Raw genomic sequence first — 26,108 nt, forward strand, 5'->3', positions numbered from 1 at the left:
CAATGCTCGTGTCAACCAGCAATATCATTCACCAGGTCTTTAAGAATGGGCCTATTACCCACAACAGAGTTGCCATTGAATAGCTTCACACCCCGCTTTGCAGGCCTCTTCAGGCTCGAAGAAGGTTGTCGGGAGCCCAGGGGACTGAGAGGCTCTCTTGATGCTGACTTCTTCTTGACAGCGGGACTCATTCTGTTTCTCGTGGATCCAGGACTCCTAGCCGCATTCGGAGATTGGAATGGCATCTGAGTGGCATCGAGAGCAGCGGATTGGAAAACGTGACTGTCGGCTGCGCCAGGAGGGAGGTCGTAAACCCAGCCCTTACCTTCCACCAGACGGACGTATTTGCCCAGAAGCTCATTGCCGTCACGAAGCGTCGATTTGCTGCCAAGCACAAGAAGCTTGGTCCGGGCACGAGTGAACGCAACATTGACTCGTCGCCAGTCACGCAAGAGGTCTCCAACATGATTCTCGGCATTGCTACGAACGCAGCTGAGAATGACGATTTCTTTGTCACGGCCCTGGAACTTATCGGTAGTGTGCATCTCGAGCTCTGGGGAATAGTGACGAAGGTTCTGGCGCAGAATGGAGAGTTGGCTGCGATAGAAGGTGATGACGCCAATGTCTCGAGCAGGAATGCCACAAGCGATAAGTGCCTCCACGAGTTGAGTACACAAGATAGCCTCCAAATGATTCACGACTCGTTGTCCTTGTGCAGTTTCAAGACCGGATGCCCCCAAGGTGTCCGTGTTGACGAGAAGAGTTTTGGCAGATGGCACCACAAGGTCATTAAGCCAGCAGCGTCCATGGCACGTTCCAAGGCAGATTTCTTGCTTGGACTGGGTGGGATAGAAGTCATCGGTATGGAATTGCTTTAAGGCCTGTATATTTGGGATCTCCAGCGAGCGAGCAGCGACCTGTGGCGTGCCGCATTTCAAGCGACCGGAGTAGATCAGAGTGTTTGAAAGGAGCATAATTTCCTCGCACATGCGGTATTGATGCTCTAAATTGACAACAGAGTCTGGCTGTGCATCTGAAAGCAGTTTGAACAAGCTGACATCAAGGCCTCCTTCCTGAGCGGCCTTGTTCTGCACCAGCGGGGGAAGTTGATAGTGGTCGCCAACAAGAATAAAGGTTCTTGCCATGCGAATCGGACCAAGGCAGACTGGAAGAGTAATCTGTGAAGCTTCATCGACAATGCAATAGTCGAAGATTCGCTGGTTGAAGATGTTGTGGTTGACACCCAGGCATGTCGTCGCCACAACCTGCGGTTTCTCGTACGATTCCTTGAGCTCTTCAATGGTTTTCTTTGGAATTGCCGCAAGATCGGCAAACTGCTGAACCTCTGGATGAATCTTCGTGGTTGCACCAATGCGTAGCGTGCGAATGTTATCATCGCGGATCTTCAAAAGAATATTATCCACGGCAGTATGTGTGTAGGATGTCAGAAGAACACTCTTTCCCTGCGCCACTAGAGCTCGAATGATGTGTGCGATGGTGGTAGTCTTGCCCGTGCCAGGCATTCCAAGCACTAGGGCGTAGTCCTTGGCACTCATGACTTTATCAATGGCTTGCTTTTGATCCACGTTGAGGCTTCCTGAATCGGGAAGTTTGTATGCAGAAGACGTCGGTTTGAACACAGGTGGTTGGCCCGCAATGATGAGTCGCCGCAGGTGCCTCGACTGGAAAAGATCTTTGTCCATCATGCAAATAAGGTTGTTTCGAACAATAGCCATGCCGTTGCTAAACTCGTCCTTGTCGATTCGATAGACCAGTTGCTCGTTGGGGTCTTGCAGCTCAGAGAGTCCGTCATTCCCAATCTCCATGATTCCCCTAAAAGACTGATTCGAGATCGCATCGAAGCCGACTGTCTTGGCTCTCGCGTTTTGTAGTCGGCGATCGACGGCAACTGTGACGTGCGAGGTGCTCACATGAGTCACATAGCCGTTGGCGAGTGCGAAATGGCCCTTCTCGTCAGAAACGACTATTGGCTCACCGACTGAAATCTGTGATTCTGCAAAGGAGAAGCCAGGGGATGCTTTCCGCTTGTGAAATGTGTATCTGAAGCGGTTGATTCTTGTTCCGTTTTCGTCTTCGTGTGCAGTTCGCGGGTCGATCACGACATCTCCAAAGCATCGACCGTAGGACTCACGCTCATCGCTTAGCAAAGTCCATAGCTCACGTTTGAACTTGATCAAGTTTCCTTCCTCTTTAGTCAAGAGCTCGTCCCATTTGCGGAAGAAGTCACGATCCCCTTGGTTTAGGTGCTTCGTAAAAGCTTCGAAGTCTTCACCAAGGGCGCTTGTCTCACCATTGCCATCTTCTGCCAGCTTGTGGTATATAAGGCACGGCGTCTTCGCGTAGCACTTATTACACATCTGCGCCTTCTTAAGCATTGGCGGAAGCTGCATCCTCTCGCGGATATACCCTGCCAGGCGGTTTCGCACTTGAATCATTTGAATAAGCTCATGACGAATGCCACGTATGCTAAGTGTCTTGGAGAGCTCAAGATAGTACAGGAGACCGAATTTCACATCGACATCTGTTCATAAATTAGCCACAACCCACGCTAGACAACAGATCGCTCCTAGTGCTCACCATAGCGATCCGAAAGCAGAAGCGTGTAGAGAGCGGTTTGGGCTCTATGCCCCTGATTTGTGTCCCTTTTACCCGTCTTCAACTCGAGTGGAACAACGAGATTCTTCAGTGTATCTTTGTCTTGGCAGGCGACTTGCACTGTGGCATCGATATTGCCTTTGAGGCCATACATTGGAGACCACACATGCTCTTCAACCTCGAGCAGTTTGGTTATACTCAGATTGAGCTTTGCACCATTGCGATCTTCAACGAGGGAATTTGCCTAGCGGAATTGTCAGAATCGGGAATTCGACAGCTTTATGGAAGCTCGTACCTTGGGTTTGGTTTGGAGAAAGGCGTCTGCCCAGGCCTGTACCTGAGGGATTTTGCCCATAATGGTCTCGACAGCCTGAGATGTACTCATGTTGATTGTGTACAACTCCTCAACATGATTTTTGAGAACCTTTTCGACCAGTAATCTCAGTGAGTCCAGATCCCACTTGTTTGCCATGAGTGCCTCTTGAAAGACCTCGTGAAAGATGATTCCAAATGCTTGTGGCTGTTCAATCTGGCCGAAAACTTTGACGCGGTCTTGAAGCACCGCACGACGTTGACAGTCCACCGAGTCTGCGACAACAGTAGCAGATATCAAGTGATCTGGATGAAGAATGATCATGTGGTTGGTATTGTCCACGACGCAATGACCGGCTGAGTCGAAGTCTCCAACCAGATGAATGAATGAATCTTTACTGCAGGGTGTGTCACACCACGACTCACGCAGAATGATGACCTTGCGGGCATCGGTCTTCTCATCCTTGACTGATAGAACCTGCACACGTGTCAGCGACCTCAACGAACTAGAAGTTACATGAATAATGGCATACCTGCTCAGGTTGCGTACGTCCTCGTGAATTGACATACGAACTCTCTGCGGTCTCCACGACCTGGTAACGCTTGATAGCTTTCCGAGAATTGAGATTCTATTGTGTTCATCGTCTTAGCATACACCTAGGTATTACCCCACTAAGAGTGACCAACGTAAGCTGCATCTTCACCAGTCTGTTTCATAGTCTGCTCGATGGCATCCAGATCAAAATCGTCATCAAATTCATCATCAGAGAGCGCAGCAGCGCCATTAGTGGATAGCTGTGGTACGTGGGTTTGAAATTGAGGAGCAGAGTTGACGGGGTCTGCATTCAGTTTCCGCACAGAATGAAGCTCCACGCTGGGTGGTTTGGATGCATTAATCGGCTTTGCATCGCATTCCGCAAGGGCGTCCTCAAAGTCGTCATCAAAGTCCCCAAAGTCGTCTTCAAAATTGTCAGAGTCGTCAGGTTTGGTTTCGTTATTCATAAGGTTTTGCATGGCTGGTTGTTTCGTCTCATTTATGGATTGCAACCTCGGGTGGCTGGATCCAGGCTTCTCTACAGCTAGACTTGACCACGCAGAAGAGCCCAGTGAGTCAAATTCATTGCGATCAGCCGAAGGAGCAACGAAGGGATCTTCTGCGACATCGGCCAGATCCATAAAATCTTGATCAAGATCATCGTCTCCAAATTCAGACTCCGAATCTTGAAGGATTGGATCTCTGGTAGCCCCCGAGACATCGGCAGCCTTGCCTAAAAGAGATTCTCTGGCAGCTTCTGCATCCCCTAGGCCCTTTCGGTCCATTGTGGGAGACGATGAACGACATCTTTGTGCGTCCATGCGTTGCCGCAACGGAGAAGAATTTGGCGGGCCCATTTCGACTTGCGGGACCGGTTGGAGGCTCTTTTCAATCTTGTCCAGGAGGAAATTGATTCTGGATGATTTGTTCTTTCCCGAGCCCAAGACATCGCTCCTCGTACGAGAGAAGATGCCTCGGCCGGAGCCCGGGTCCTGACGATTGACCCGTCTCCGTTTTGCGCGGGATGTAGGCCATTCGGCAGCACAGCTAATTGATCGCCTCAAACCGGATGAGTCTCGGCTTGTCCTTCCTGAAGCTGGGGTTTGTGGCGAAGAGGAGAGCAGATTTGCAAGACGGGGTGGGGGAAGGTCATCCGTTCCATCGACCATATTCTTGTCCATGTAATTATTCCAAAGCTCAGTCGCCAGATCATGCTGGGGTGTCTTGAACAGAGCCTGGATTGACTGCAGATCGAGTGGCTCCTTCTGGGCCTTCTTGGAGTTTCCATTGGTCGGAGAACCGGCAGACGATGAGCTGTGACGCCGCTTCCTCCGACGGCCTGCGGGTGTCTGAGACGAAGCATCTGGATTCGAGCTTGCTGGAACGTGTTGCCAAATGACATGATCAACTGGGGTTACCTCCGGACCTGGCGCAGGGTCAAAGGCATCTTCGGCATTGCTGATCAAGTCCGCGAGAGGTATACGGTTTCCCGGTGTTTGAGGACATTCCTTCACGGGTTTTGTTTCCTCATTCAACGGTACTGCTTGAGGCGGAGGATCGACTTTATCGGTAGATGGTTGCATTGGTTCCACCACTCCATTCAACCATGAACTTTGGTTTTCCTTGTTGTTTTGCACAGCTTTCGTCGCATTCTTCGATATCGTGTTGTCGGGCGCCACCGTCTCTTCTTTGTAGCGGAATGCGTTTAGTTTCGTGCGAGAGTTCGAGGAGATAGAGTAGGAGTTGTTGTTGTTGTTGTTGTTGTTGTTGTTGGTTGCCATGATCTCGATTCGATTCCGTCCGAGGGCTTTCTTCTTAAAGCGGGTAATGATGCATTCTCGGCCTTCTATCAGCAATGTTAACAGTGGCACGCGAAATCGTCACTCAATGGGAAGCAATATACCATGCCAATGGAGGTAAATTATGTACTCCACATCCAGTAAACATGAAGACTCGACTGTGTTCCGAAATAAGCGCTCTGTTGACAACTCAGGGATACCATTTGGGGCAGGATGCGATAAGAACGCGTCGCGCGTCGAGTGTCGTTGCCTGATTGGGAAGGCGTGCATCATATGCCTGAGGAATGAGGCGACAAAAGGCGGCCAGAATAAAATCACCCAAAAGGGACTAGCGTCATGACTGGTCAGCTCCTCCGTCGGCCTTTTGCGGCTTCAACATCAACCCGCCGAACAACCCCTCTCCTCTCCATTCCACCAAACGGTGCCATACCAATTGCGATTGTTGCTGCCACCGTTGGCAAGGCGACATCTTATTGGCCTTATCCTTGATCACGCAACTCCCACAACCGCCAGGCTCCTTCCGATCAACCCCAAACCGTCGCACCCCCGTCTTCAACATGGTTGCCCGGCCAGTGTCGCATCTCCTTCGTTCGCGCTGCCTGCTGCGCAGGCCTCAGAACACCCAGGCCTTCTCGACCCGAACCAACCTCCGCGCCGCTGACCATGGCGATCACTACGACCCCCCGACCGGCTGGCTGTTCGGCGTCAAGCCCGGCCAGAAGTACGAGAAGGAAGGCTGGGAGGGTATCTGGTACTACGGATTCATTGGCAGTCTGCTAGTTGCCGGTGTTGCATATGTTTTCAAGCCCGATACCTCGTAAGTTTCACCCTTACAACTCTCCTGGAAGCTTGCCGGGACCTGTATACATGCCCGAGTGACTAGCTTGCACGGGGCGATTGCATGTCAGGGATGAGCATGATCAGTCAATCCTAACGCTTCTAACAGTATACAAACCTGGGCTCTTGAGGAGGCCCGTCGGAGACTTGAGGCCGAGGGTATTCTGGAGGACCCCGAGAAGGTCAAGAAATAAACGGATCGGTTCTTGCGCCTAAATCTGTACACTGTACATAGAGAGATCGGAAAAGGATTATTTCGGTTGGCGCCTGTACCACCTGCGATGGCAGATATGATGTTCCGATCCTTTGGTTAGATGGGGTTTTTCGCATGTCCTTCCATTTCATTTCTTTTTCTCGTCCCCCCAACCTGTTGTACTACTTTATATTCCGTCCGAAATGCTTTCCGTCGCATCAATACTGGTGAATTGAATCAAAATGGTGGTCATTGTTAACAATTCCTGGGCAAGAGAATCCTTAATAAATATGTCTGCCATGACCTGAATTGATTGATGGACCCTGTCTTAGCGCTTTTACAAAGTTCCAATTCAGACCTCTGGGTAGATATCGGTCCTCCTGAGCAGAGGCATCTCCCTCCGAATCTTCGAGACGAGGTCGAGGTCAATATCGGCAGTTACGATTTGGGGTTCTGGATACTCGTCACCCAATTCTGCTACCACCTCGCCCCATGGGTTGACAATCATAGAATGACCATAGCTGCGTCTTTTCTCATTATGCGGACCGCCTTGCGCAGCAGCTATCACATAGGATTGGGTCTCAATAGCTCTAGCTCTGAGTAGAGATTCCCAGTGAGCTCTGCCCGTTGGAACTGTGAATGCAGACGGATAGGTAATGACTTCTGCGTTTTGACGCCGCAATGCTAGGCTTATCTCTGGGAAGCGTAGCTAGATTCGGAAGAATAAGTAAGCGGGTAAGGACGACAGTCTCACTGGATCATGGAATACCAGTGACAGGAATACCAAGCTGGCATGCAGGTACCGGCACTTACATCAAAACAGATAGCTAGACCGACACGTCCCACCGGCGTATCAAATGGTGGAAGGATTTTCTGTCCAGGCTCCACATTCCTAGAACCACAATGTTAGAACTTGAATTCAAAGCTCATACAGAGATTTTAACTCACTTGCTCTCTTTCAATATGGGGCCATCTTTGATCTCAACGTCAAATAGGTGGACTTTCTGATAGTTCTGGGTGACTGTTCCCTTATCATCGATCCAGACCAAGGAGTTCTTGAGCCTATTCTCAGAAGCTAGCTCGTGAATGCCAACATTTATATGCATGCTCTCTCCTCTAGCTGCTTGTTGTAGAGCTGAGATAAAATTACCACAGTCCGGTGACCGGGCAAGGGCCAGGGACTCCTCTGCAGAAGAGGCAATATAGTCCGATGCCTCTGGCAAGAAAAGGACCTGCGATGGATTTAGCGAATTGAATCGAGTACATCGGGGCTAGATCATTGAGATTATGTTATACCTTGGCACCTGCTGCTGCTGCCTTGCGAACCAATGTCTGACATTGGGCGAGGTTGGAAGTTATGCTCGCTGTCGCGCAGAGCTGCCCCACGGCCTATCTCGAAAAAGGACGATGAGTGATCGGGAACACAGCACAACAGAAGACGAACTAAACTTACTGCAAGTACCATTGTAAGTTTTAATTTCAAAGACTCTGACAGACTTATTTTCAAAAAAGCAGTCAGTGTCACTCGTAGAAGACTGCGATGTCGCAAGCGTACAGATGAGGAGATCGATACCAGGCGATTACTCAGCTATCGCGATCATCGATAACGGGCAGTTTCCATCGCCCGCAAAGATTCATTTCTCACTTGGCCATCTCCCCAAATTTGTGGTTCACAAGTAACCCAACAACTGCCGCCAGGCAGATCAATACCGTCGCGATGAAGAGTTTAAGAAGAGATGTCTCTTCAAACCCGCAAGCCGCCAATGTCACCAGCAAAGTCTTCGTGCGGTCCACGAAAAGTGGAAAGGTGCAAAAGATTGTTCGTGAGCTCTATCTGAGACAAGACATTCCCTGCTCCTCGAAGCTTTGCTCCCTATGCCCTTCGATCGCCCCGGCAGATGCCAACGGAAACAGTATGAGAGCTCCCGTATGATGGTGAACCTGTGCACCCAGCTAACGCAAAGCAGTTGCGCCATTCGTCCTGTCCGATCGTCCCGCCGGCACCAAGGCATTCCCCCGCGGCCATTACCTCGTCCCCGATACGAATGCGCTTTTGAACGGCATGGATCTTTTCGAGCACACCGGTGCCTTCTACGATGTTATTATTCTGCAGACCGTCCTCGAGGAGCTTCGAAACCAGTCGCTGCCTCTCTACAATCGCCTTCTTTCCCTGATCAAAACCGATGAGAAGCGCTTTTACCTCTTCTTCAACGAGTTCCGCATGGAGACCCATGTGAGGAGAGGCCCGGAGGAGTCGATCAACGATCGGAATGACCGTGCAGTTCGCACGGTGGCCAGCTGGTACGAGGAGCATCTGCGTGCTTCGACCAAGAAGAGCAAGAAAGAGAAGTCTATTCCTGCTATGGTCGTTATTACCGATGATAAAGATAGCATTCGCAAAGCCAAGGCGGAAAATGTGACGGCTCTCTCTCTCGCAGACTATGTCGCCGGTCTTGAGGATTCGGAGAAGCTGTTGGATATGATCAGCGAGGCTAAAGAGGCTCGTGATACAAAGGGTTCCGCTCGTGGGGAGCTATTCTACCCCGAGTATTACTCAATGTCAAAACTTATGACTGGCTTGCGAGCAGGAAATTTGCACCAAGGAGTGTTCAACGTCTCACCATACAACTACTTGGAGGGGTCTATCAAGGTCCCGGCCTTTGACAAGCCCCTACTCATTCTGGGTCGCGACAACAGCAACCGTGCCATTGCAGGTGATGTTGTTGTGATTGAGCTCTTGCCCAAAGATCAATGGAAGTCACCCTCAACGAAGATCGTTGAAGAGGAGACTGTAACGAAGAACGACAACCCCGATACGGACGAGACAGAACCTATGGTTACGGATAGAGAGCGCAAGGCTCTTCAAGAAGAAGTCAAGCAGGCCCATGGGAAGAACTCGGAGGGCAAGCCGCAGCCAACCGCCAAGGTTGTCGGTGTTATCAAGCGCAACTGGCGCCAATATGTGGGACATGTGGACTCAAATTCGACCGCCTCACACTCTGGTCGGCGCCAGCAGACTGTCTTCGTGCTGCCGATGGAGAAGAGAGTTCCTAAGATCAGAGTCCGCACGAGGCAAGCGGGTGATCTCATCGGTCAGCGTATCCTTGTCACCATTGACTCTTGGGACCGGGACTCTCGTTACCCCACCGGTCATTACGTCCGATCCCTGGGAGAGCTGGAGACCAAGGGAGCTGAAACCGAGGCCCTTCTTCTGGAGTACGACGTGCAGTATAAGCCCTTCCCCAAATCTGTCTTGGACTGCTTGCCTGCAGAGGGACATGACTGGAAGGTCCCTGCCTCAAAGGAAGACAAGGGCTGGAATGGTCGACGAGATCTACGTGATCTGCTCATTTGCAGTATCGATCCACCGGGTTGTCAGGATATTGACGATGCGCTGCATGCACGCCCTCTGCCAAATGGCAACTTCGAGGTTGGTGTCCACATTGCGGATGTCTCACATTTCGTCAAGCCCAACAACGCAATGGATCTCGAAGCAAGTGTCCGCGGCACGACGGTGTATCTGGTTGATAAGCGTATCGATATGCTTCCCCATCTTCTTGGAACAGACCTCTGTTCATTGAAGCCCTACGTGGAGCGCTACGCCTTCTCCGTCCTCTGGGAAGTCACTCCCAACGCAGAGATCGTGTCTTCCAACTTTACAAAGTCCGTGATTCGCTCGCGCGAGGCTTTCAGCTACGAACAGGCTCAATTGCGCATCGACGATCCCTCGCAAACCGACGAATTGACAGAGAGCATGCGAAACCTCCTGCGCTTTTCCAAGATTCTCCGACAGAAGCGTTACGATGCCGGTGCTCTGAACCTCGCTTCGCCTGAAGTCCGCATTGAGGCAGGTGATGAAGCCGGTGATCCTCTTACCGACGTAAAGACCAAGGCCATGCTCGAGACCAACAGTTTGGTCGAAGAGTTCATGCTTCTCGCCAACATCACCGTGGCAACCAAGGTTTACGGCTCTTTCTCGCAAACTGCTCTCCTCCGTCGTCACGCCACCCCGCCACCGCAGAACTTTGAGGACCTGATCAACCAGCTGTCCAAGAAGCGAGGTATGGAGCTCGATGTATCTAGCTCCGGTGCCCTTGCCAGCTCACTGGACCGCTGCGTCGACCCAGAGAACCCATTCTTCAACACGTTGGTCCGTATCTTGGCAACCCGTTGCATGACCTCGGCCGAGTACTTCTGTGCCGGTGCCCATGCCGAGTCAGAATTCCGTCACTACGGTCTTGCGTCACCCATCTACACACACTTCACCTCGCCCATCCGTCGATACGCCGATCTTCTCGTCCACCGACAGCTTGCTTCGGCTATCGGGTACGAAGGCGAGGACGGCCACGCCGTCATTGAGGGTGTCAGCACTCGTGGCAAGCTTGAGGATATTTGCCGCAACATCAACTTCCGTCATCGCAATGCTCAATTTGCTGGCCGTGCCAGTATCGAGTATTACGTTGGCCAGGCCCTCAAGGCCCGCGGTGAGAAGATGGCCGCAGGCGGCATTGACACTGGTATCGACGAGGAGGGATACGTGATGCGTGTCTTTGAAAACGGTGTGGTTGTGTTCGTGCCCCGCTTCGGTATCGAAGGTGTCGTGCGCTTGGAGGACTTTGTGCTGCCCGGGGAATCCGGTGTGTACTCCGTATCTGAGCGACGGGAGTTGGCGGTTCATCGCACAACGGACTTTGACAGCGAAGAGTACACGCTTCGGGTGTCGGAGAAGAATCACTCGGAAAAGGAACGTAGTGTGCAGGTTGAGCTTTTCCAAAGGGTGAAGGTGAATGTCAGCTCGGTCAAGGAAGAGGGTCGTGGTGCTGGCAAGCGCAGAGTTCGTGTATTGATTACTGGTTAAATTAGAATTAGCATCAAAAATAATCAATGTAAGGGTTATCACCAACTTCAAGTTCTTCCAGGTAATCTCCCCCCTCATATGGCCTAGTTGGTCAGCCAGGTTGGTTGCCACCTGGTTGGCCAAGGGTGTGCCCCTGTGAAGGAACATTGAGGGGAAATATGGTTGACTGGTATCCGATGTTCGAGCACAACTCCACGGATGACCGGGCACACCCTAGGGGGGAGAGGAGGCGAGCGGCTAAACCCCCCGCTCGCCGATTTCTTCTTTTATTTTTATTTTTTTTCTATTTAATAGATGGATCTCTTTTATATCTTCTATTCTAGATCTAAAATCAAATATTTTAAAGGTATTATGATAGTGTAGAGGGTGGTTATTTGGTGGGTGTGGTCCCGGAGGGTATGTTCTTCGGCATCGTGGGATCGCGATAGAGCATTTTGGTTAAGTATATAGTTGATGTAAAGGTTGTTCGATTCATGGAGGTTGCAAGTTTATTTCTTTTGTCCTCTAGGCAGGTCTTACTTGTGAGTAGGTGAAAATGGCTCGATATCAAACATTTCAATGGTCATTCAAATGCTTCTTCTAGTCGTACTTTTAGACACGCTTAAGGGCAACCATCCTGCGCATCAAGCTGAGGGGGGGCCCAAATATGAGTCTCAACCGCGCCATCAGATGCAGTCGTCGATGCAACAGTCGCAGGACGATCCTGCTTTTCTCCACCAGGGGTCTCCGTATTCGTGAGAGCCTCTTCGCGAGCAACAGATTCTCGCCGCTCCTGCGCCCTCTCTAGTTCCCCTACTTTCCACCCCCGAACAACCCACAGACACAGGGAAGCACCGATATATACAAAGCCGGTGAATATCTGGATATGCAAGTATGAAACTCCCCCGCCAACCTTGGTCGTGCGAAGCTCGAGAGCAATCGCTTCAGAAACGGTACACGGTGCAACGAGCGTGAGCCAAGTAATACTCAGCCCAGAAGGCAGGTCTCTCAATCCAATGATCTCGGCCAAAACTGGGGAGACGGTGGCCCAGTAGGTTCCGGCAACTGTTCCTACCAAGACGGCGAAGAAACATACCACGCCCATGCTATCAGCAAAGATCCAAATGACCAGACAAAACAACCCACACACAAAGGTGAGGAACGTGGCGATATTGATTCGACCAAGTCGATCACTGAACATGCCGACAAATGGACGACCAAGACCCTGTCCGAGATTCAACAGAGCAGAAACGATACTGCCCTGGTGCGACGTCAGACCAACGGAAAGAGCAAAGTTGGCCACGCTGAACAGCAGTGCCACGTATCCCAACATACTAAAGACACCCCAAGCCAAGAAAAGAAGAAACTCAGGCCGCCGCAGCAGTGGGAAATGAAAAGCCTTCAAACGACTCCCAACCAACTTATTCCGATCTCGAAGGAGGTTCCCGCAGACCAGGTTCACCACGCACGAGACGATGCCCAAGATACGGAATGCCCAGCCCAGACCTAGACGGGGGATAATCGCACCCACAGCCAAGGAGTAGGTCAATCCGCCAAAGCCAGACCCAGCCGCGGTAATACTCATCGCAAAGCTGCGTCGTTTCAAGAACCACTGTGGAGCGATACCCACGCTACCGACGAAGAGGAAGCCCATACCCCAGCCGAAACAGACGCCTTGGCTGAGGAAGATGTGCCATTTCTGCGTGGCAAAGGATGACCCGATGAGGGAGAGGGTTTCGAAGAAGACGCCCAGGTTGACGACGAGTCGGGTACCGAAGACTTGAATGAGATAGGTGGCTAGTGGGGCTACCAGCAGGGCACAGGAGATACTGAGACCGCCGGTGAAGGCATAGGAGAGAGCTGTCGTATTCGGGAAGACGTTGTGGGAAAGATAGTAACTGAGGAAGACACCGTAGCTCTGGAAGGGAGTACGTTAGCTAATAGTAAGATATATTACTCTAAGGAAGGGTATACTAACGCTGTTGATTCCCCAGGTATGCGCATTAATCCAAAATACACATGCGACGCAGACCCAGCCATATCCCCCGTCTGGTGGGACGTCCTGCTTATACTTCTCGTCGGGATCGGTCTGGGGTTGTATCTGCGGTGGGATTTCGTCCTCGTGCTTGGTTCCCACTACCGAGTCCCGATCGTCATCTTGATGAGACTGGATCACATCGACGGGGGCATTATCAGCCATGCCGAGGATCTATAACCCCGGGCACCTCCAATATTGGGGGTTCTAGTATGTGGTGTATTCTTGCCAGTGGCAACGCTTAAAACCGAGACCCGAAATAAATTGCCGTTTTCGTCACGACATAGGTCTGGCCGTTTCAACAGTGTATGGATGAAGGTGAAGAGAGAATTATTTTAGAAACTTGAAAGAAATCCAGACTCAAAAAACACGAGATGACCACCGGGGTTAGCTTAGGATTTTAGTCTCTAAATTATGGGGCCCATGTCGGACTTGAGGCCGACATTTCTACTGTAGAGGGAATTTGGGGTCGGCTCTTGGTCGAGGAACTATACCAGGGTAGTGATAGTACCAGCCGCGGCCGGTCGGTGAATTCAAGCCAATGACGGAGCATAATTTGGGTGGGAATGGATCACAGATAGGATGCGAGCTTGATTAGGTGCAGACAATTAGATGGCAGAGAGAATAATAATTGGGGCAGCTTGGAGTCGTGGAGAAGGGAAGTGGGGTTTGGTGCCGAAGACCCGGTGCGGAGAAATGACAGTTACAGGAGACAAGAAACCGACAAGAGATAATTGAGCAGGGAATCTGACTCATTGCGGGCGGTGGAGGTGGCTGGTGATTATTACTGTAGATTATCTGGCGTGTCAAGTTGTTCGTTGGCAGTTGGGTATCAACACGTTAACTTGTGGACCCAAGACCGAGTACTAGCAGTACTCCGTACAGTACAAGTAGTAGATCTACCCACATAACTATGGTCAATACAAAATATCTCCGAATTCCAGGCATCTGATCAGTGAACACGGACCATCAAGGTCATACAATTTCACGTGGAGTAAGCCCTAAGCCCTACCCCAAAGAGGCAAGTCAATGACGGCGTTGCCCGGGACCCGATTGTTTTGGACTCCGCAATTATCGGGACGAGATCGCGACTAAGACCCGCCTTGGCTATTCAAGAGCGCCTCCTGAATCCCTGGATTCAGATTGCTTCTGTTGCATACCACAGAGAACCTTAAGCTAGATCCCGACGCCCTCTTCCGGAGCAGCAGTCGGATCGAAAATAAAAAATACTAGCGACCATGATGCACAAACATACTAAACCCATCGGCCAGCGCAAGGTATCGCCGCCGGGCCCCAGCTATATGAACAATGACCAGATGGGTAAGCTGCCTTTCATCGTTGGTTCGAGTTGGGACTTGCCCGGTGCTTTCTGAACCTGGACCACAGCCAACATACAACGATTGCCAATCGATTGAAGCTAACACGCTCTCGCTTTCTATAGCAAGTTACTTGAAAGACCTCCGAACCAACCGTCCAGCTCGACCAACGGGATCGCGACCATACCCTGGCAAATCTACGACAGCAACCTCACCCGATCTCGAGGAAAGCCTCCCCCCTCGAGCAGCATCTGCCTTCTCCATGTATCGCACCTCTGGAAGCCCGCCTAAAGAAGAACCTCGCTGTGAAAGCGCCATGTCCCACCGTCGCTCCAACTCCACTGCCGCCGAAGGTGGTCCAACCGGACGCCCTCTCGCCCAAGAACCACGATCAGTCTCGGTGCGAAAGAACGTGTTTCCCTCGCAGATCTTCTCGCGCCCCGTCGCCGCATCCCCAGTCCCCTCTTATCGGTCTTATCGCGAAAGTAAACAACGACACCAGGAGAAGGAGGAGGCGCGAGAATTACGCGACGCGCTACAAGGGCTAGATTTGGAAGATGACGTTCGATTGCACCAAGCAGCACAGGATGAGGCGACCGAGCTAGTGTGGATACATCAGAATCCCGGCATGGCGTATAAGAACCCCTATGCGCCTTATCATAACCCAGATGCCGTGGGGAGAGAGCCTTCAATCCGAAGTCAGACACCAAAGAGCTCTGGGTCGGGCTCTTCGCCAATCAAGCACCGTCATTCAATTGCCTCGAGTGGTACCTCGAGTGGACCTTCGAGTCCCGAGTATACGGAGGCCGGCTCGGAGTCGTCTGCCCGGAGGCGCTCATCCCTCGCCGGGAATTTGAAGAAGAACCTCAAGGTCAACTTTGCCTTGCCTGAAGAAGAGAAGCCAGCACCCAAACCCCGTACCGTGAGTGGTGATTCCTCCAAGGGCGTCTTTCGAAATCCCGAGGACCATATCTATGAAGAGCCCCAAGCGACCGATCCTCAACCCGACTTCTCCAAGTCTGATTCCTCAGCCCTGCGGAACAAACCACGCAACGCGCTACCACGACTCGGTAAACCGCTCCCCTGGTTGCAGGGTAGGAATACCACTGGTTCCGTGCGCGATAAGATCTCCAAGTTCGATATCCACAAGAACCCGCCAAGCCAATCCCGTGATCCAGGTTATACAAAGAACGAGCCTGTTGCGCCGTCACCTCCTAGCAAGGATGACGAGCCTATTCCCATGAAGGATGGAAAGGAGATCCGCAGTGACGATATCCGGGCCGCTACCAGCAAAAAGCTCAAGGACCGCAGTGAGAAGCTGCCCATGCCATCCGCGGTCAGCAACCGTATGGGACGGCCCATTGTGAGCTTTGATCCCAAATGGCAACCGAACGACCAGCCCAAGCCTAAGCCACAACCTCCGACAGTGGCCCCTCCAGTGCCTACCATCACGGTAGCTCCCAGTATTGAGATCTCTGAGCCGCAGCCTCCGCCACCGATCCCGGTCATCAATATCCCCGATATTAAAGAACCAACAATCTCCGAAATGACAGAACCTGTTCAACAGCAAAGCAAGCCGGGGAGATCAATTCCACAGCCTCCAGGCAATCAGAACCGCCAGCCTCCTGTAAGAAGACTCCCATCGGAACCACAACGCCATGCGTACACTCCATATACTCGATCCGGTGTCCCGACAGCACGCTGCGAGTCCTGCTCCCTCTCCATCTCTGGCAAGATCGTCACCGCTGGAGGATGTCGATTCCACCCAGAATGCTTCATCTGCCACCACTGCCACACAGCTCTGGAGTGTGTTGCTTTCTACGAGGAGCCCGAAGCCTCCCGGGCCGAGAGACTATCTCATACTCATGACACAGATGAAGAGGCGCGCATTCCGCGGTTCTACTGTCACTTGGATTTCCACGAACTCTTCAGTCCCCGCTGCAAGAGTTGTAAGACTCCCATCGAGGGTGAAGTCGTCGTTGCATGTGGCGCAGAATGGCACGTTGGCCACTTTTTCTGCGCCGAATGTGGTGATGTAAGTAACGCTTCCCAATCCGATATTCTTTGTTTACCTGTCGGGTCAGATTTGCTGACAATGACTTCTTAACAGCCCTTCAACTCGACAACTCCCTTTGTCGAAAAAGACGGTTTCGCATGGTGTCTCCAATGCCACGGTCGTCGCACCGCACCCCGCTGTCTGGGCTGCAAGCAGCACGTCCTCGATGATCTGGTCATCACCGCTATCGGTGGACAATGGCACGAGCGCTGCTTTGTCTGTCACGAGTGCGGTGACGGGTTTGGACCCGAGGGTCGTTTCTTTGTTCGTGAGGGTGAGCCGAAGCGTACTGCTAAGGGTCGGATTATTGGTGGGCCGGTACAGTTGGCTATTTGTGAGCGATGTGAGGGTATTCGTCTCAAGGCTCCTGGGATGTGCTAGTCAAGTATGTCCGGCACTTACTTTCGGGACTCTTGGGATTGGTATCTGAGCATTTGATGTGTTTTATGAATTTACTGCATTACGATTTATTGATTTCGGGGGGTTTTTTCGGGTTATGAGAGTGCATTGTTCGGTTCTATGATTGTCTTATGTTATACTTTTCGTGTTTCGGTTCCAATGTTGCCTCTTTGTTGCCCTCTTTGGCGGGAGTTGTCAATTTGATTTAGAAAGCGCAGATTGTTTATTTCAGGATTTTTTTCATGTTTGTGATATCGGCATTTGCATGCATAATAGAGGAACTTTGGACTTGGACTCGAAGATGGGGAAACGCCTATACACCAGAGATTCTTTTTCAGGCCATATAAAGACCAATCAAACACATGCACCTCCTTTCCTTTCCTCTTAAGCAGGCCACTCAGGATCAGCCTTGCGTCGGAAAACAGCAACGTACTTGTTACCATTGTTCCGAGTAACTTTCTTCGACTCTTCCGTCTCAAACTTCATCACCCGCACACAAGGATCCGCCTCGAGTTCCTCGTCAGAAAGAAGTTCCCACAGATCCCTAATACCCCCGGTAGGTTCATCCTCAGCAACATTCTCCCCCTCAACAGTCTCGTACTTGAAATGCCGCAGGACCCAGTGGTGGTATTCTTCCACGTCGGTGATAGTATACATCAAACCACCCGGCTTAAGCACATACGCATACTCGGCATTCAAGCTCTCAGAAATAATACGGGCCTTGTGCTTGCGCGCCTTAAAGTGTGGATCGGGGAAACACACGAAAATCTTGGAGAGTTGGTGGTGGCCGAAGAAGTTGGGGAGGAATTTCATCGTGTTGGCTCGGATACCCGTGATATTCTCGTAGTTACCGGGGACGATGGTCGTCGTGCTGCCGACCTCGTCGTCTTCGTCTTCTTGGGCGGCGGGGGTATCGGAAGGGGTAGCTTCGTTTGTGGATTTTTCGGCGGCAATCTTTTTCAGGACTTGTTGTTTCAGGCGGAGGGCGGAGATACGACTGCGGACGTATTCGAGGACTGAGACGCGGATTTCCATGCCTGGCAGGATAGGTTAGTATATCATAATATGGGAGACTTGATTGAAGTTGTTCAAGTCATAAATATTGAGGGTCTTTTAAACGTACCAACCATCAAGGTATCTGGTAGTAGAGGTGCCAGGCCAACCAGCAACCCACCAAATCCACAACCAATGTCCACGACTTCCACATCCTTGGTCAATTTCCTCGTACCACCAAGATTGATCTTAGACGGATCAGGGTCCACAAAGGCAGGGTAATGCGACGCCCAGTCCATATGCGCGGGGCTAATAGGGCTATAGTTTCATCAAAGTTAGCTCTACTCCAGCGCAGACAAATCCAGAAGTACCCAGAACCACATAGCTCAACGAAGCCAATGTCTTCACAGTATACTCCGCACTATTCTCCAGGACGGTATATAGGTCACGTACTAGTCCAGATTATGATCCGAGAACACATTCGCATGCGCGCGTTGCCGGAAGAATCTCTTCTGCGGCATCTTCACATTAGAAGCATCGCCATCACCGCGCTCAGCCTGCTCTTGGATCTTGCGGCGGTATTCCTCACGATGGTGGCGCTTTCCCGCTACCTGGGTCGTCATGTTGAGAATGACCGGGGGGGGGGGGGGGGGGGGGGGTAATTCGAGAATTGGGAGGGAAAAGCCAGGGCTCGAGACTGGAAAGTTGGAGGGTGGAGGAGGAATAATTTGCGCGGGCCGCACCCCACTCCGATCCGCCCGAGCTTTGGGTTGTGCTTATCAGTTCGTTGCTCCATCTGCCTCATCCTGTCCTGTCCTGCACTTTCATTTACTAGCTATATCCAATACAGCTGGCTAGAAGCTCACTCATATCAACAAGTATATACTCTACAGAAAATGGCTACTTCAACAACAACAACCACCCCCTTCACCTTCCCACCAACATACAACTTCCCACCCTTCTTCACCCCGCAACCAAACAGCACCACGCGACACTCCCAGCTCCAAAAATGGTCCTCCCTAATACAATCCTGGTGTCGACACCACCGTACCTACCGCCTCTCCCTCGTCGACGCCGTCGATTCCCCTCTCTTCCATAATGCAGCCCTGCGCAAGCGACTAGATCTCGCCGAGGCTCGCGCGGTCGTGGACTGGATGACGAAGAAGGAGGAGGAGGAAGGCGGGGGTGGACAGCGCGCGGAGTGGATTGAGGGTGCTTCAGCTGGTGGGAATGCGATGCCTAAGAGTGTTGCTTGGATTTGGTGGCGCAGGCCGGAGGAGTGGGCGGATGTGCTAGTGGATTGGATTGATGCTACGGGACAGCGTGGGGTGGTGTTGACGGTGTTTGAGTTGGTACAGGGAGAAGCGACGGTTTCTCAAGGTGGGTTCTTTACATTTTCAACTGGGTCTATGGGGAATAGTCATTGCTAATCATCTTACAGAGTTCCACGGCATGGACAACGATGTCATGATGAAGGCGCTCAACGTTCTTGTCAAGCGAGGCAAGGCATCCGTCTTTGGTAACGAGGGCGAGGAGGGAGTCAAGTTCTTCTAAGCAAAGAGTCTGGATTGCTATGCCCTATGTGATGAATCGTGGCTATTCGTTACAAAGCAAAACGCTCAAAGGGCCTATCCATGTTGCCGGTCAACCCGCACTGCCAATACTCCCTAACATTTACAATAACCCCATTGAGCCAAACGACTTGAATGAATATCGAGACGAGTCCTACTCGTCTGCATCCTCAATCGAGCTCTCGTCTAGCTCGTACTCATCCGCCGCCCGCAGTTCCTGCGACATGGCCATGTCGAGCAGCCAGTCCACACGCACGATGCGGGGAGTTCGCTTGACATCGCCAGCTAGTTGACGGAATCGAGGCCAAAGGCGAGCATGCTTGCGCTCAGCACCGCTCAGAAGGAAGGCTTCATTGCGACCAGGCTCGTCATCTTGCATCTCCTCGTCTTCATCATCGCTCTCTTCCCTTCGAGAAGTGTTATTCAATGCGAGGCGACCACGGAAGAGCAAACACTCGCCGCCATTTGCCTCCACGATCGATTTGAATGCTTCGTACCCTCCGCGGATATCCTCCACGCAATAGACACGGAAGCCACGCAGAAGCTTGTTCTTGTTTTTCTTTGCATTTCCCAATGACTTGGCAAGGGACATATGGAACTTTGACTCAGCCGTCTTATCCACAAGTGGGAAGTCCTTAGGGTCAAGCAACTCATCCTGCGAGAGGCAGTTGTCGACAAAGTCAGTGCTCATAATCACTGGCGCATAGGCCAGTGCATTAACGAATTTGGCGGTGCGCAGGATGGAAGGTGCAGCCAAATGAGTGCATCGGCGGGCATCCTGAACTACCATGATCCCAAGATCTCGGAGATGGCGCTGTTCACATAACATTAGCATTCGCATATAGATGCAAGTAGATAGCATTGACAAACCTTATCTGCATCCTCTTTCTTTTCATTGCCCTTGCCCACCCACTTTTGGTAGCCAGTAATCAGCAAGTGCATGGAAATGGGAGGTCGAGACTTCTTCTGTCGCTTCGCATCCGAGGCTTGTTCGCCGTCGCTCTCCTCCTGTGGCTCGGCGGAGCGGCGCTTCTTTAAATTGATAGATACACGATCCTCGTCAGACTTTCGTCGGCCCCCATAGATAACACCACCAACGCGTTTCATCTCCTTCTCATACAGAGCAATATCGGGGGCGATCTCATGGAGCCGAGCTGCTGCTGCGTCTTTAGATTTGCGGCTGCTGGTCGAAGAAGGTGTCTCGTTTTCTTTATCGTCGGGAATCAGCCGGGACCGCGCAGGCGTCTGTGCCTGCTTATTATCTGCTGCCCGGCGGGTGGTTTTAGTCTTGGCCTGAGGGGTGCCCTCGGCAGTCTCAGAGACCTTTTCGGTTTCCTTGCGAGGCTTCTCCGCGGGTGGCTGCATCGATTCCGTGTTCTGGTCTTTGGCCCGCATAGCACGGGGAGGACTCGAAGGTTCCTCCATGGCTTGAGTAGAGAAGAAGTTCCGCTCAAGAACGTCGATATCCAGCATCTTCTGTCCAGCAATGTCGCCAAGGTTAGTCCGAGGCGGGAAGTGGTTGTACCGAGGGTTGGACACCGGTTGCAGTTTCCATGCGGCGTAGCTGTCTTCCAACCACAAATGGTTAACCACCTGTAGTCCCCATTCTCGTGCCGCACTACACTTTTCACTGTTACCATGAGCGGTGATCAGATGCGTGTTCTCTTGTTTCAATGTCTTGGTGCACTCAGCACCCGCTGCTGCAACTAGATTCTCGAGGTAAATTCTCGCCTCGCCAACGTAGTTGGAAAGACTGATCTTCAACCCTTCAAATCCAGGAATTGGTGTGCGCGACACGGGGTAATGCAAGAGTTTAGTCAAGGGTCGAGTCCAAGTGTTGAAGGTCATAAGATGGTACAGCCAGGCGAGGTTGCCAACAATCTTCTCCAAGCGTGATGCCGTCCTGTACACAAAGCCCTCTCGGAATCGGCAAATCAACCAGTCCGCATCCTCGACTTTGGATGTTATGGTAGCACCACCTTGCTTGAGCACGGCCTCGATAGACTCCAGCATATGTGAGCCAATGCCCAAATCTCGCGAGAGCATGATGGATTTTCCTGCAAAGACACTCGATTGGTCCCCGGTACGTGGGATACTGGGTGGCGTGGGCATTATGGAAGGTTCAGGGGTAGATGCCCCTGCCAGATCCTTGTTCTCGTTTGATCGAATGGGAGCATCAAGGCCTGGGCGGAGGATCTCAGGGTCTGGGAGTGTGTACGGGCGTTCATCAATGCGTTGACCGAGTTTCAGGCAGTCGTCAAACCTATGTCTCGTTAATCAGTGTCGCTAACCAGATATGGGCACAGCTTACCAGTGTGGCAAAACTATCTTTACACGCAACTTCTTGGCCTGCACCAGTCGCGCCTTGTCCGATTCCACAGTCAAGTCAACCAGGTGGGTAACCATTCCAGTGATTCGGGGGCTGTACAATCCACCCTTGGCCACGACCCCGCCGATAATCGCATCCTTGTCGCCTTCTGGGATATCACCACAGGTAACGACTACATCGCTGAGGAAAAGGCGCGGATCGGGGCTGTGTTGACGGGGGTTGGCCACTTTCCGTTTCGCTAGCGAGTTATGCACCCACGAGGGCTTCACCACGGGAATGAGAGTCTTGCGAGCGAGGTCGTAGGTGTGAAAGTGGGTGTTATTTGCAACAATATGAGTGCATTCGAGAGTGTCCTCTTTTTCAGGGCTAGACTCGTGTATTGACGGTTCGCCGCCATATTCTCCGATCACTGTAGCAAGCTGGTTTGGCCAAAATATGAGTTTCGTCTCCGTTGTATGCGCGCGTCATCGGAGTAATACATACCTGCTCCGCAGTCTCCAGAGGGAGATCATTTGAGCACACAATGCAAATGCGACACTGGTCGAAGAGCTTGGTGTCCTCGTCTGCCATGGTGACAAGACTGCGTTGCTCTCGTTGTGGTTGTCAGGAACGAATCATCGAAGACGCGCCGCGCGCGTAAAGGGCCGACGCCCAGTCACGTGCTGACACGCGGGGCGAGATGAGTGTATGTAGAGTTGGGCATGGCATTGAAAGTCATTGTTAATTTGACTATTGCTATTAATATGCTACATATTATTGCTGCAGTTTAATTATAGATCTTTTACGGGTATGGATGCGAGCGACTTTGATGTCCTTGACTTGAACGGCACCAATCTATAATCGGGACAACTACAAAGAGCCGCGGAACAAACTAGGGCTATACACAAAGACGAACCTACGCCACGAATGTTCTTTTGTCTTTCAATCTCCTTATTGTCTATATCAACGAGACATGTTCAAACAAAGATGCACGCTTAAATTATCTCCTCAGATTCATGAACAATGCACAAGAAAACCTCCAAGTATACCGAGTTCCAACCCATATCTCACGAGTCTTCAAGTATAAATAGTCTCATCAACCCTCAAGTATAGGGATCTTCATCAACTCTCTCATCTTCGAGACTTCTATCTACTTCAAACTATCTTGCAACTACCAAGAACTCTCCAGCTATTTCTTCCTATCGTCTCTCGGGCTATTAACTCGTCACACTCTCAAAATGAGCTCTTACTACGACCCCCACGACGAGGGCATTGGCCCTTTCGACGTGGATCCCAATCAAAATTCCCAACCCAAGGCTCCAGGTAGGATACCTTCTCTCTACCCAATGACCGTTCAGGAGTTCCGCTCTATCCGCACCGATTTTGTGGCCAAGTTCAAGGCATGGCGCGGCGGTTCTTCGGGAAAGACCACCGCGGACATGGCCGAGATTCTCGAGTACATGGCAGATGATTTCGATCACTTCAAGACTGCCGCTATTCCCAACACGACCAAGCCCTGTTTCCGTCCCAAGTGCGATATGATCAAGCACGAAGTTCTACAACTAATCCAGAAGCTCAAGGGTAGCCGGGAATTGACCCTCGAGATCGAGGAGAACATGGCTTACATTGGCAGCGCTATCGGTAGACTCACGCTCGAAGGTGAATCTGACGACGATGCGATGGATGAGACTCTTAGGTTTGTTAAAATCCATGAGCAAAATGTGTGGGATATGCCCGAGATGGGATTTACCCAGGACGCCGAGGGACTTCGCACTAGACTCTGGACGGTCTATACCAACGTCAACTTCTCCATGTCCGGCTGTCGCTGCTTCCAGTGTGCAATGTACTGGCGTGGTTAAGCAACTCGCTGGTTATTAGGATAGATCAAGAAGACAGGTCAGTTGGTCGCTCCTTTTGTCTCATTGTCTTTGTGGATTTTGTTCGTTTTTCCTTCTTATTTGGATATTGTGATCTTTGCTTGCTAGTATTGGCGAAGGTTCATATCTCTGTGCTGCTGCTTTTCACATTTGTTTCCCATCTTTCTAGTGCACACCAATCTACAAAATTTGAAGACATGTTTTTTGGCCCTTCTCACTCCCCAAAATTAGTTCCATTCACGTACGGTGAGTAATTCCTACCTTGTTAAGCTTCTGTAATTTAAGCCCCTTCCATCGTTGGCAGCGGGTTCCTTCTAAGTAAAGGGCTCGAAAACGATCAGCTGATAGCTATATGCATAAAAATCAACGTAGGTATATAACGGAATTTCCACGTTCTTCACAAATATTCCGAACCTCAGAAGGTATGGAGCATCTACGAATCCAATGAACGTGCCAACGTGGGGCCCCGGCAGTTGCGATCGCGGAGAATGCCTGTCGGCCCCAAAAGGGCCTCGGCTCAATCGTTCGGTATCCTCCCCATTTAATACCCCGGACATCCCTGGTGGACGCTGGTCGTTCCCCCACAAGTCTCTACGATACGGTAATTGAGGTTCAAACCATGTCATCCTCTCCGTTTCGAATCGTCGAGCATGTCGTGCCTTGCCAGCACCTTCGCGAGTATCCTGCCGCCACGGCCAACGAGCAGGAACAGCCCTTACACCTCGCCGTGAAACAATACATCCCACTCGACAACCCGAATCCGCAACCCGGCGATGTGACCATCCTTGCTGCACATGCCAATGGCTTTCCCAAAGTATGTCAAGGATCAGGTTTCTGCGCGCATCATCGCTTGGCCGATCGCATGCAATCTGCGCTTGGCCGCGACACGCTATTATATGCGGGCGCGATGTAGCACTAGACTAACTGGCAACAGGAGCTATATGAGCCTCTTTGGGAGGAAATCCACGCTCGATCTAAAGCCAACGGATTCCGAATTCGAAGTATCTGGATGGCCGATGTCGCACAGGAAGGCGAGAGCAGCGTTATCAATGAGGATTCTTTAGGCAATGACCGTACGAGACACACTTGACAAAACCTTCATACGACAAGAACAATACTCACAGTGCCACAGCTAGCTGGTTCGATCACCCCCGGGACCTCCTCCACCTGGTCAACGTTAAGCGCGCCGAGATGCCCCGGCCCATCATCGGCGTTGGCCACAGCATGGGTGGCGCACACCTGTTAGTCCCCGAGACCGTTGCACGCGTATCCAATCGCCATCGTACTAACTAGAACCTGTAGTACACAACTGAGCTTGATGCACCCCCGACTGTTACACACCCTGGTGCTACTGGACCCTGTCATCCAACGGCAGACCACTCAACTCGACACGCTAAGCATGCTCGAGCGCAAGCGTATCATCGCAAAGACCACCCAGCTATCCACCCACCGACGCGACCTCTGGCCGTCCCGCCAAGCTGCCGCAGAAGGCTTCAAGCGCAGCCCCTTCTATCAAGCCTGGGATCCGCGCGTTCTAGACCGCTGGGTCAAGTATGGCCTCCGCGACCTCCCCACGGCCATCCACCCGCTCGATCCCAACACCGTTATAGACAAGAAGAACCCACCAGTCACATTACGAACCCCCCTTCACCAAGAAGTCTTCACCTTCTCGCGTCCAAACTATAACCACATCCCGGGCAGCGACAAGCCCGTCAACCGCGTAACACACCCCGACCTAGACGCCGACCACCCAGACTCCCACCCATTCTATCGGCCCGAGCCGGCGCGAATCTTCTCTCAACTACCACACCTACGCCCTAGTGTGCTCTACATCTTTGCCGGCAAATCAGACATGTGTCTTCCAGATATGATGGCCGACAAGCTCACGAACACCGGCACGGGTCTCGGCGGTAGTGGCGGCGTTGCAAAGGGCCGCGTGCGAGACGTCTATCTCAAGGACTTTGGCCACTTACTCGCTCAGGAAGCTGTAAATGAATGTGCCGATGCAGCGGTCTGCTGGCTGGCGCCGGAGTTGCGGCGCTGGCGCGATGAGGAAGAAAGCTTCCGGTCGGTGTGGAGTAAGAAGTCTAGGATTGAGAAGATGACGGTTGATAAGCAGTGGATGGAGAATGTTCCTGCGCCGGCCCGTCGGCCGAAGAATGGTGAGCAGAAGGCTGGTGGGTCAAAGCTGTGATGAGTGGGTGCGATCACTTTGTATATAGATTTGCATCTCTGCCTTTTCTAGTAGGTCTTGTAGACTGACATGGCGGACGAAGCCTTGTAAATCGATCTTGGAGATGTGTTATATTAAGAAGATCGTCAGTGTTTACAGTATTGATTCTTTCTATAATGACGGGGTGACTTGAAAGCGTGATGAGCTGACAAAAGCAACGTCAGAGACAAGCCAGTAGCTACAATGATGAA

The 26,108-nt window shown here is 51.6% G+C and overlaps 11 protein-coding genes across 11 annotated transcripts; 6 read left to right on the forward strand and 5 right to left on the reverse strand.

Annotated features, from left to right (window-relative positions):
* Window positions 1-11: 11 nt before the first annotated feature.
* On the reverse strand, window positions 12-5,535 carry N7496_002706 (bifunctional ATP-dependent DNA helicase/ssDNA endodeoxyribonuclease DNA2; the record flags this gene model as incomplete). The annotated part of the gene is made up of 6 exons (XM_056695637.1): window positions 12-2,542; window positions 2,599-2,860; window positions 2,912-3,406; window positions 3,462-3,557; window positions 3,616-5,309; window positions 5,367-5,535. 6 exons carry the CDS (start codon window positions 5,533-5,535, stop codon window positions 12-14), a joined length of 5,247 nt encoding a protein of 1,748 aa, XP_056557849.1.
* A 256-nt stretch (window positions 5,536-5,791) lies between these two features.
* N7496_002707 (uncharacterized protein) lies at window positions 5,792-6,440 on the forward strand. The gene is made up of 2 exons (XM_056695638.1): window positions 5,792-6,079; window positions 6,209-6,440. Exons 1-2 carry the CDS (start codon window positions 5,820-5,822, stop codon window positions 6,291-6,293), a joined length of 345 nt encoding a protein of 114 aa, XP_056557850.1. The 5' UTR covers window positions 5,792-5,819; the 3' UTR covers window positions 6,294-6,440.
* Window positions 6,441-6,644: 204 nt separating this feature from the next.
* On the reverse strand, window positions 6,645-7,681 carry N7496_002708 (carbon-nitrogen hydrolase family protein; the record flags this gene model as incomplete). The annotated part of the gene is made up of 4 exons (XM_056695639.1): window positions 6,645-7,001; window positions 7,106-7,184; window positions 7,241-7,524; window positions 7,589-7,681. Coding segments are annotated over 4 exons (813 nt in total), but the record flags the coding sequence as incomplete, so codon positions are not given.
* A 328-nt stretch (window positions 7,682-8,009) lies between these two features.
* On the forward strand, window positions 8,010-11,150 carry N7496_002709 (exosome catalytic subunit DIS3; the record flags this gene model as incomplete). The annotated part of the gene is made up of 2 exons (XM_056695640.1): window positions 8,010-8,205; window positions 8,260-11,150. The coding sequence occupies 2 exons, from the start codon at window positions 8,010-8,012 to the stop codon at window positions 11,148-11,150; spliced, it is 3,087 nt and encodes a 1,028-aa protein (XP_056557852.1).
* Window positions 11,151-11,751: 601 nt separating this feature from the next.
* On the reverse strand, window positions 11,752-13,329 carry N7496_002710 (MCT family MFS transporter; the record flags this gene model as incomplete). The annotated part of the gene is made up of 2 exons (XM_056695641.1): window positions 11,752-13,047; window positions 13,108-13,329. The coding sequence occupies 2 exons, from the start codon at window positions 13,327-13,329 to the stop codon at window positions 11,752-11,754; spliced, it is 1,518 nt and encodes a 505-aa protein (XP_056557853.1).
* A 1,076-nt stretch (window positions 13,330-14,405) lies between these two features.
* On the forward strand, window positions 14,406-16,917 carry N7496_002711 (LIM domain protein; the record flags this gene model as incomplete). Its single annotated transcript, XM_056695642.1, has 3 exons — window positions 14,406-14,484; window positions 14,606-16,515; window positions 16,591-16,917. The coding sequence occupies 3 exons, from the start codon at window positions 14,406-14,408 to the stop codon at window positions 16,915-16,917; spliced, it is 2,316 nt and encodes a 771-aa protein (XP_056557854.1).
* A 402-nt stretch (window positions 16,918-17,319) lies between these two features.
* trm8 (tRNA (guanine46-N7)-methyltransferase) lies at window positions 17,320-18,551 on the reverse strand (the record flags this gene model as incomplete). Its single annotated transcript, XM_056695643.1, has 3 exons — window positions 17,320-17,972; window positions 18,059-18,246; window positions 18,382-18,551. 3 exons carry the CDS (start codon window positions 18,549-18,551, stop codon window positions 17,320-17,322), a joined length of 1,011 nt encoding a protein of 336 aa, XP_056557855.1.
* Window positions 18,552-18,824: 273 nt separating this feature from the next.
* On the forward strand, window positions 18,825-19,482 carry N7496_002713 (ESCRT-II subunit protein VPS25; the record flags this gene model as incomplete). Its single annotated transcript, XM_056695644.1, has 2 exons — window positions 18,825-19,308; window positions 19,370-19,482. 2 exons carry the CDS (start codon window positions 18,825-18,827, stop codon window positions 19,480-19,482), a joined length of 597 nt encoding a protein of 198 aa, XP_056557856.1.
* Window positions 19,483-19,653: 171 nt separating this feature from the next.
* N7496_002714 (BRCT domain-containing protein) lies at window positions 19,654-22,398 on the reverse strand (the record flags this gene model as incomplete). The annotated part of the gene is made up of 4 exons (XM_056695645.1): window positions 19,654-20,313; window positions 20,370-21,762; window positions 21,811-22,247; window positions 22,312-22,398. The coding sequence occupies 4 exons, from the start codon at window positions 22,396-22,398 to the stop codon at window positions 19,654-19,656; spliced, it is 2,577 nt and encodes an 858-aa protein (XP_056557857.1).
* Window positions 22,399-23,045: 647 nt separating this feature from the next.
* N7496_002715 (uncharacterized protein) lies at window positions 23,046-23,666 on the forward strand (the record flags this gene model as incomplete). Its single annotated transcript, XM_056695646.1, has 1 exon — window positions 23,046-23,666. The coding sequence occupies one exon, from the start codon at window positions 23,046-23,048 to the stop codon at window positions 23,664-23,666; it is 621 nt and encodes a 206-aa protein (XP_056557858.1).
* Window positions 23,667-24,303: 637 nt separating this feature from the next.
* N7496_002716 (putative toxin biosynthesis protein) lies at window positions 24,304-25,878 on the forward strand (the record flags this gene model as incomplete). Its single annotated transcript, XM_056695647.1, has 4 exons — window positions 24,304-24,498; window positions 24,619-24,757; window positions 24,817-24,925; window positions 24,987-25,878. 4 exons carry the CDS (start codon window positions 24,304-24,306, stop codon window positions 25,876-25,878), a joined length of 1,335 nt encoding a protein of 444 aa, XP_056557859.1.
* Between the last annotated feature and the right edge of the window lie 230 nt (window positions 25,879-26,108).

The sequence above is a fragment of the Penicillium cataractarum genome (assembly GCF_028827025.1).
Source record: "Penicillium cataractarum strain IBT 29864 chromosome Unknown utg000002l, whole genome shotgun sequence".
NCBI lineage: Eukaryota > Fungi > Ascomycota > Eurotiomycetes > Eurotiales > Aspergillaceae > Penicillium > Penicillium cataractarum.

What these genes read in the sequence shown, in the direction of transcription:
- N7496_002707 (XM_056695638.1), top strand. Translation starts at nt 5,820, where the DNA reads ATGGTTGCCCGGCCAGTGTCGCATCTCCTTCGTTCGCGCTGCCTGCTG. An exon ending in GTTTTCAAGCCCGATACCTC is followed by an intron (nt 6,080 to 6,208) that starts GTAAGTTTCACC and finishes CGCTTCTAACAG; the next exon opens with TATACAAACCTGGGCTCTTG.